This window comes from Myotis davidii, unplaced genomic scaffold (assembly GCF_000327345.1).
Source record: "Myotis davidii unplaced genomic scaffold, ASM32734v1 scaffold223, whole genome shotgun sequence".
Classification (NCBI taxonomy): Eukaryota; Metazoa; Chordata; class Mammalia; order Chiroptera; family Vespertilionidae; genus Myotis; species Myotis davidii.
In genome coordinates this window covers 1,470,561-1,480,228 of record NW_006294609.1, presented here as the reverse complement: position 1 = coordinate 1,480,228, position 9,668 = coordinate 1,470,561, and the positions used below count along the sequence as shown (strand labels likewise).

The 9,668-nt window shown below is 50.1% G+C and overlaps 1 protein-coding gene across 1 annotated transcript in view; it reads right to left on the bottom strand.

Annotated features, from left to right (window-relative positions):
• The window catches only part of PPIL2 (peptidylprolyl isomerase like 2), a 30,623-nt gene that overhangs the window by 11,540 nt on the left and 9,415 nt on the right, over positions 1 to 9,668 (bottom strand). The window contains exons 4-7 of the mRNA XM_006768862.2: positions 7,409 to 7,471; positions 6,155 to 6,206; positions 3,655 to 3,706; positions 654 to 745 (exon numbers count right to left, since the gene is read on the bottom strand). Of these exons, the coding sequence (XP_006768925.1) occupies positions 654 to 745; positions 3,655 to 3,706; positions 6,155 to 6,206; positions 7,409 to 7,471 (259 nt within the window). The remainder of the gene's footprint in view (positions 1 to 653; positions 746 to 3,654; positions 3,707 to 6,154; positions 6,207 to 7,408; positions 7,472 to 9,668) is intronic.

The following is a 9,668-nucleotide window of genomic DNA, read 5'->3' as shown; positions in this document are numbered from 1 at the left end:
TCCTCTCTGTAAAAAATCAATAAAATATATTTAAAAAAAAAAAAAAAGAAAACATCATTACATAAAAGAGTACGGTCTTTTTTTTTCAATAGTTTGATTCATTTCAAACGGGCCGGATCTGGCCACGGGCCGTAGTTTGCCCACGGCTGCTCTAGAGCCACGATGGCCACCTGAACCCTGCCAGCGGCCAGGGACAGGCATGAAAACAGCTCAGAGTTCTCCCTGCTACATGGAGCCCATAGCCCTGCCATCTGTATTCTGCTGGCACACCTGGAGGACAGGTGGGAAAACCAGGGCCTCCTCTCCCCACACCTGCCCACCAGCCACATCTCCTTTTGTGGACTCCGCCAGGAACTGGGGGGCTCAAGACCCCGTCGAAGCCCTGGAGTGCCCTCAGAGCACAGGGTCCCTCCCAGGGCCTGACCAGTAAGAGTCTGTTGAAGACGACTGTGGGGAAGACCCCTGGGTACAAAAGAACTTCCCAGAGGTCAGGTCCAGTGGCCACAGGAAGGCCTGCCTTTTCTAGGCTGTGCTAATGGCTCTCAGAGTGTCGGCCCCACAGGGAAAGGCTGTGCAATCCCCAAGCCCAGGCCAGGGTTCCCAGGAGCAGACCCCTAAAGAGCCGGCAGGGGGCACAGTTCCCGAGAACCTACCTCGTAGGCATAGACGTTGCCGGTGGTCCTGATGGCCACGATGTGGGTGTTGTTGGTGAACACGGTGTACAGCACTGGACAGTGGTACTTCTCTAGGGAGGAGGCATGCAGAGAGACCAGAGAAAGGCCCAAGGTCAGAGAACGGGAGAAGGCAGAAGCCTGCCTCAGTATGCCCAGAGTGGGGCCCAGTGGGCCGGCCAGCTGCTTAACCCCCTCCTCCAATCCCCACATGGCCTTCCTCAGAGGTATCTGCCTCATCAGCCCCAGGCCACCACTGGCAACATTGCCCTGGCCGCCTCCTCCACTGCAGACACTGCCACGTCCCTCACACTGTCACCTGGGATATTGCAACAAACTCCTGCTACTCCCCTATCCCACCAACTCCCTACAGGTAGCCAGGAGCCTGTCCAAATAAGTCACAACAAATATACTGCAAAAAGGCGGGGAGGAAGACTTCTAGATTAAGAGAGTTAGAGATTATCAACTACCTATTTGTGTGGACTTTTTAAAAATCTTGATTTGAAAACTTTATAAAAATAATTATGACAGCGTTCTAGAAATTTGATCACTGGCTGGACAGTCAATAATATTAAGGAATTCTTGTTAATTTTTTAGATGTTAGAGTAGTTAGAATAGTAGTGTGATAACTATTTTTTAAGCCCTTATTTTTCAAACTTAAGTATTTAAGCATGAAATGATACAATGTCTCAAATTTGTTTTAAATCACCTAAGCAGTCTGGCCAGCATGGCTCAGTGGTTGAGCATCGACCTATGAACTAGGAAGTGATGGTTCAATTCCCTGTAGAGGTGCTTGCCTGGGTTGTAGGCCAGATCCTCAGTGTGGGGCGTGCAGGAGGCAACTGATCAATGATTCTCTCTCATCGCTGATATTTCTCTCTCTCCCTCCCTTTCCCTTCTTCTCTGAAATCAACAAAAGTATATTTTAGCCCTAGGTGGTTTGGCTCAGTGGATGTTGGCCCGCGGACTGAAGGGTCCCAGGTTCGATTCCGGTCAAGGACACATACCTCGGTTGCAGGCTCCTCCCTGGCCTGGGCTCTGGTTGGGGCTCATGCAGGAGGCAACCAATGTGTTTCTCTCACATTTATAATTTCTGTCTTTCCCTCTCTCTTCCAATCTTTCTAAAAATCAATGGAGCCCAGCCGGGTGTGGCTAAGCAGTTGAGCATCAACCCAGGAACCAAAAGGTCACTGATTTGATTACTAATCAGGGCCCAGGTTGCAGGCTTGATCCCCAGTACAGGGTGTGCAGGAGGCAGCTATCGATGATTATCTCTCATCATTGATGTTTCTATCTCCCTCTCCCTTCCTCTCTGAAATCAATAAAAATATTTTTTAAAATAATAAATATCAAAGGAGAAATATCCTGGGGTGATTAAGAATATACATACACATATAATTTTTAAATAAATACATATCACCTAAGCAGGCACTCAGTAAATAGTTGCTGAATGAGATACACTGTAGACCTCCCCAGATCAGCTGCTCTCTGAGCAGGGAGGCCCACAACACTCAGGGCGGAGCTCCCTAACCCCAGGGACTATTCCTGAATCGCTAAGCTTCTTTTTCCCAAGGCCTGTTCACTCATCACTATGAACCAGCATCTACTATGGGCCAGGCTCTGGGGTCAGAGTGTCAGACGGGCCTCAGCTACTGCAACATCTCCCTAGAATGTACACACCCAGTGAGCACGGACACCAGCCTTGACCATGGCATCTGCACAGGCCAAGAGAACCACGCCAGGCCAACCGAGAACCCACAGCAAGATCAGTGCCCTCAGGGGTTGCCTCAGCGAGGGCACCTGGCCAGTGGGAGGGGGTGTAGCGATATAAAGCAGGAGGGTCCGGCGGGGCTGGGCTTTATGACCAGGGGCGAGGAGCTCAGCCCAAGAGCCACCCCACAAATCTGTCAGACCCACACACCCCTGCCCAGCTGCCTGCCCTGGGCCTCGCAGCCTGCGCAGCTTCTGCCTCCAGCCATGAGCAGACCAGAGACACGGGGCCCATCTGTGCCCACAAGGCCTCCAGAGGCCCCTATGGCCCAACTGCCTTCGTGGGAAGAAATACCCAAAACCCAAGGTTTCACTCCTCCATCCTCAGCTTTAAAAACTACCTGGACCTTTAAGAAAAAATTGTGTTAGCCCAGCCGGCGAAGCTCAGTGGTCGAGCTTCAATTCCCAGTCAGGGCACATGCCCAGGTTAGGGCTCAATCCCCATTGTGGAGTGTGCAGGAGGCAGCCGATCAATGATGCTCTCTCGTTATTGATGTTTTTATCTCTCATTCCCTCCCTCTTCCTCTCTGAAAACAATAAAAATATATTTAAAAAGAAAAAGAAAAAATGTTAGCCCTGGCTGGTTTTTCTCAGTGATTAGAGCATCGGCCTGTGCACTGAAGGGTTGAGGGTTCGATTCCCAGTCAAGGGCATGTACCTTGGTTGCAGGTTCAATCTCTGGCCCGGGTTGGGGTATGTGCAGGAGGCAACCAATCTATGTGTCTCTCTCACATCTATGTTGCTCTCTCCCTCTCTCTCTTGCCCCCCTCCCCCCTCCTCTCCTCACTCTCTAAAAATCAAAAGAAAAATATCCTCAGGTGAGGATAAAAAAAATGATAAAAAGGAAGAAATTGCCGAAACCGGTTTGGCTCAGTGGCTAGAGCGTCGGCTTGCAGACTGAAAGGTCCCAGGTTCGATTCCGGTCAAGGGCATGTACCTGGGTTGCGGGCACATCCCCAGTGGGAGATGTGCAGGAGGTAGCTGATCGATGTTTCTCTCTCATCGATGTTTCAAACTTTCTATATCTCTCACTTCCTCTGTAAAAAATCAATATATAAAAAAAAGGAAAAAATTATGTTGCCTCTTTGAGAAATTAAAAGCAAGTGTCCAGCCTGATCAGAAGGGAATGACTGGTTGTGCAGAGACCTTGGCGTTAGGCCACGGCCAGGTTCTGAAGGCCAGTCCCTGAGTTGGCTGTAAGAGACCCTCTTACCTTCACTGTTCTTTGCAAAGTTCAGTTTAATCAGGGACCGCCCATCCAGTTTCTGGAAGAAGTAGAATTCATAATTAATAATAATAAGTGGGGGGATAAGGACACATTTGTAATACCTTAACTAATAAAGAATTTAAATAATAATAATAATAATAATAATAATAATAATAAGTGGCTGATATGAAGAACTGCTGAGGCTAGAGGACACAGACAGACTGGAAGAGTCTGACCATCCAAGCCTTCAGACAAGGAAAAGGCACGGGTGCTGACCTAGGGCCCCAGGACACAGGGATTAACCTAGATAAGGGGCTGCACAGTGGAAGCCCAGCCTGAGCCAGCAAACCGGCCCCCAGCAAAGAGGTTGACATCCAGCCTGGAGGCCGGGCCTGAGGGGCAGGTTTGTTTATACTCTGTGATGTTTAGACAGTTTCATGGCAAGCACAGATTATTTCTGAAATTGAATTATTTTGTCTTGGCCAGTGTTCTCAGTGGTTAGAGCGTTGGCCCTTGCACCAAAGGGTCATGGGTTCATTCCCAGTCAAGAGCACGTACCTGGGTTGCAGGTTTGTTCCCCGGCCCTGATTGGGGCGTGGGCAGGAGGCAACCAATCTATGTGTCTCTCTCACACCGATGTTTCTTTGTCTCCCCCTTCCTCTCACTTCCCTGCCAGTCTCTCTAATAATCAATGGAGAAAAAAATAGCGTTGGGTGAGGATTAAGAAGAAACAAATGTATTTTTTTTCAGCTGGATGGTGTCCACCTTATTCTTCTGTTGTGTAACTATTTAAGAAAGATAAAATATTTTTAAAAGTAGGGGAAAAGGAATAAATATACCCAAATGCTAAGAGCAGTTGTGATGGGAACCTATATTTTTATTCAATCCTCACTCAGGATATCTAGGATATGTCTATTGATTCTGCAGAGAGAGAGAGAAACATCCACCAGTTGCCTCCCACACATGCCCTGATCAGGGACCAAACCCCAAACCTTCCTGGTGTGTGGGATGGCACTCCAACCAACTGAACCACCCAGGCCCGGCGGGATGCTCCATTTTTTAGCATTTCTGTGTGTCTACAGTTTGCCCCTTCTACAGGAAACGTCACAATAAAACAAAGTCCAGGCAGCCAGAGGAAAGCAGCAGCCCTGGGGAGTGGGCCTCAGCTGGGGCACTGAAGGGGGCTGTGCAGAGACCCTGGAACAGACAGGTAAAGCTGCCCCTTGGGAGCACCTGACTCAGGGCTCACGTCCCTGTAGCCACTGCCACCCAGGTGGGGTGGGCCCAGCCCTGCTACCCAGGGCCCAAAGAAGACACTGGGTGGGTGTCCCAGGACTGGACCTCTGAGCCAACCTCCAACCCTGTTTCCTCCCTCTCCTACAGTGGCCAGTCCACCAGCCACACACCTGGCTTCATGCTTTCCTCTTCTCTTCAACTACTCCCACACACCTGTGCAGGTGAGCATTAGACTCCAGGACAGGTGGGGTGCTTGCTGCAAGGCTGCTCCCACCAGATAAGATAGCCCTTCTCACTTGGACAGCGTGGCTCAGTGGTTGAGTGCCGACCCAGGAATCAAGAAGTTGCTGGTTCATTTCCTGGTCAGGGCACATGCCTGGGTTGTGGGCTCCATCCCCCAGCAGGGGGCATGCTGGAGGCAGCCATTCGATGATGTTCCTCTCTCATCGATGTTTCTACCTGTCTATCGCTCCCCCTTCCTCTCTCTATAAAAATCAATAAAAACAGCCCTAGCTGCTTTGGCTCAGTGGATAGAGTGTCAGCCTGCGCACTGAAGGGTCCCAGGTTCGATTCTGGTCAAGGGCACATGCCAGGGTTACAGGCTCAATTTCCAGTAGGGGGCATGCAGGAGGCAGCCAATCAATGATTCTCTCTCATCACTGATGTTTCTCTCTCTCTCTCCCCTCTCACTTCTTCTCTGAAATTAATAAAAAATATATTTTAAAAATCAATAAAAACATTAAAACACAAAAAATAAAATGGTACAATTCTGGAAAGAAATTTGCCAGTAGCTACCAAAACAGAAAATGCTTCCACCCCATGACCCAGCAGTCCCAGGACGAGTCATGTGTATGCCCAAAGAAGCATGCACCAGGGTGGCCCTGACCACTGTTTGCAACAGCAGGTGACTTCAAATCCCTGCAGTACCCCCGCATGAGGGCACACACAGCCACCACAGCACAAGGCAGGGCTTTATGCACTGACACACTCGGATCCCCAACACACTGCGGGACACGAAAGCAAGGTACAGAGGAGTTCACGCCTGAGAGCGCACCCATGGCCCAAGCAAAGATGTACACCTGTACACACGTGTGTGCGTGCAGGAAACATTTCTGGAAAGGAATGTGTGCACAGAGAGAAGCACAGTCCCTCACTGTGCCCCACCAGTCGTCCTCTACTGCGCCTGCGTGTATATGAAAACCACAGAATCAAAGGACAGGCCATAGGACAGCGTTCACGGGCATCACTTAAACTCCTGCTCGGCCCTTACCTCGCCATTGCTGGGGTTGGTCCCATACTTCTTAAGCCAAGGAAGGATGTTCCTGAAGGGAAGAGAACAGAGCGCATCAGCGTGATGGCAGGTACAGCACAGCCAGGAGGCTGCTGCTGGGACCGCTGCGAAGGGGCTTTGCTCCGTTCACTTCTGGGGCAGAAGCCAAAGAGAGGGGCGCCTTGCCTCATCAAAGGAAGCAGGGGCTATTTCTGGAAACGTGGTTCAGAGTATATTCAGGGTTTTTACTGCAGTTATATATAAACAACACAAACTAGCAAACAAAGATGTACGCCAATGCTGATACGTCCATAAAATGAGATACTGGACCATCATCAAAATTATAATTTCCAGAGAATTCTTAATGGCATGGGGGAAAATGAGAGTAAAGAATGGATCTAGAACTACCTTCATGGTATTATCTCAACCATGTTACCAAAATAAACGCACAGAAAAAGATGAGTATAGCCCTGACCAGTTTGGCTCAGTGGCTAGAGCGTCGGCCTGTGGACTGAAGGGTCCCAGGTTCGATTCTGGTCAAGGGCATGTACCTTGGTTGCAGGCACATCCCCAGAAGGGGGTGTGCAGGAGGCAGCTGATGGATGTTTCTCTCTCATGGATGTTTCTAACTCTCTATCCCTCTCCCTTCCTCTCTGTAAAAAATCAATAAAAAAAATTTTTTTTTTAAATAAGATGAGTATAAATACTGACAGTGGTTACCCCAGATAGTGCGATTATGGTAAATTTTTCCTTTGAAATGTTTTACAATTTTTCTAAAATAAGTCTGAAATGTGGGAAAAGTATATAAGCTGGCTTATGTTGGAACATAAGACTGAGCATAATGCTTCAAAACACAGCACTGAAAAGTATGAACCCTAATTATGACTTTCATAAAGTGAAAAAGTTTAGTTCATTAACATTCCAAAACAAGTACATGAGTGGGAACTAGAACACTGGGACCTCACTTGGGGGTGGGAGGGGTGTCAATGCCACTCCAGGAAGACAGGAGAACCTGCCAACAAAGCTGTCTGCCAGGGGTCACAGCCGCATTGCTGCTTCATCTCTGGGGCCCTGGCAGTCCCTCCTGGGTCCCCAAGACACCTGCCCAGGACCCCCGAAGCCCCAGGACCTCCGCGTGGCCTGGCTTGCACTGCCTGGAACCATCAACCCTCCAGCTGGTCCCACATCCCCTACCTGAGCAGATATCAACAACCTCACCCCGTTTGTTAGCTCAAAAGTCAAGGGAGAACTCACAGCAAGTCAAAGACGACGCCTTCAGGGGTGCAGACCGGGTAGCTGAAGGGCTGCAGAGAGAGACTGAGAAAGGACATGGTCACTCCTGGTCATGCAATGGACTGGCCGGGCCATTCCCACATGGCTCCTATGACTTCTCCCTTTGCCTCTCCCTCCTTCGGTCATTCCTCCAACAACTCGGGTGCTCCTCTGCACAGCCTGCGATAGGTGCCAGCACAGACGGGACCCCCACATCTCTGCCCCTCAGAAGCTCCCAGCACAAACCAGTAAGTACAAAGCAAGGATTTCAGGAGTTGAGGAGAGGGTTTAGGGACAACTGCAGCCTAGTCCCCTCCACACCCTGTGCTGTAATATGTAACACACATGCGATCATGTTCAAGCACAAAGGAGCTCGCTGGAGGTGGCCTGGGAGAGGCAGGACTGGAATTCGCTCTCCAAAACCTCCCATAACAGGAATAGGCAGGCCACACTTTTCCACTGAGAACTGCCTCTCCCATCCCAAGAGGCTCTGTTGGGCTCTCATGATCTGGGGGTGCCCTGCCTGCTCCTGACCATAGACTGTGCAGACAGTTCTCCCCATATTTCCTAGGGGCGTTCACATGACTCAGGCAAGACCTGAGGCCCCAGGAGCCCAGGGTAAGTTCTGATATGTGGATGTGGGGTAGAGGGGCCTACAGAGGCCCAGACTACCACAGGGCATTTGCCACCTCCTGAAGGGTCTCCTTAAGAAAAGCAGAGCCCACAGATGAAGGGAGACTATACCTGGTGGACTTCCTTGGGCCAATACCCTTTTTCCTGCATGGGATTTCTGTCACTACCCATCAAAAGCCCTGGCTTGTTTATACATCAGTCACCTGTAAGTTTGCTCAGCACAGGTCAGTCCCCAGGACCTAGACAGCCTGGCAGCTTGGGGCTAGGCTACCTCCCTGGATATTGCCCCAGAAGCCCTCATGGGGTAATCTCACCCCTTTCTCTCTGGCTCAAAAGTCTACTCTAACCTGGTGGGACTAGGATTGTTGAACCCCAGCACATAGCGGGCTGTGGGGTGGGCAGGTCCCGTGGTCGGTCCCCTGGGACCTGAGTTTTCTAAATTTGAACTCTGGTGCTGCTAGTGCTGCTGGGGGCTGGCCAGAGCAGGACCTGACACAGAATCATGCTCCAAGCAGCAAGAAATGCACATACATCTTCTCCCAGACACAACCTAAAGGCACATTCTCAAAGCACATTTTTCACCCAGAACCCAATGTAGTTAAAAAATGAGCGAGACACAGATCAGAGACCCCTTGCAGGAACTGGGAACCAAAGATGAAAGCATTTCCATAAAACCAATTCATACCCAATCTGAATAAGACATTCTCATGGGGCTGATGACAAAATCTGGTGGGTTGGGAGAGAAATGCAGCCAAAGGCACCTGGGTCTCATTCGTTCACCTCCTGAGTAAGTGCTATGAGCGGGAAAAGCCCTCACTCACCACTGAATGGGAGCCTCCCGGGGGGCCTGGGCACACCAAGCGGCTACATCTCTGGACCTTCCTGGCACCCTCAGCACCCTGTGGTGTCTGGCTGACCTGCCTCAACTGGGCACTGGGATCACCGGGAGAGCTTTACCAGCTCTCAAGGATCACTCTGTCCTATGGAATCAGAACTCAGGGGATGAGGAGTAATGCTGTGCAGACATGCATTTGCACCGAGCAGAGATGACCATGGCTCAACTTTAGGAAATGTAAGCCCAAGGGGACCGCCAGATCTGCCCACCCCACAGCCCCCAATGTGCTGGGGTTCAACAATCCTAGTCCCATTTTCCATTTTTTCAGCACACCCAGCTTCTGTTCATACTAGTACACACACCAACTGCGGTGGGAAGAAGCATTTGAGTGGCTCTAAAGCTGGACCCCTCCCCACTTCCACCAGTGACCTGCACTCCCCAGGGAAGGGGAAGGGGGCTCACAGTATCACTATTGCAGTTGTTACCACTTGGACTCTGGACAAAGGTAATGTGTGAAAGGCACAGGCCCACAGGAGACCGCTGGGTTCACGCCTCAGTGGCACCACTGCCACTAGGCAAGGGACTTCACTCTTCTAAGCACTGATTATCTCAACTGTAAAACAGGCTTAACAACAGAGCCTACCTACCTTGGAAGGTAAGACTGAGGTTAAAAAGACAATGTACTTGTAAACACAGACACAGAATAAGCAGAAAAGAATCATTAGTTCTTATCATTGTTGAGTCACCTTCTCCCAGTTCAGGGAAGGTCTGGAG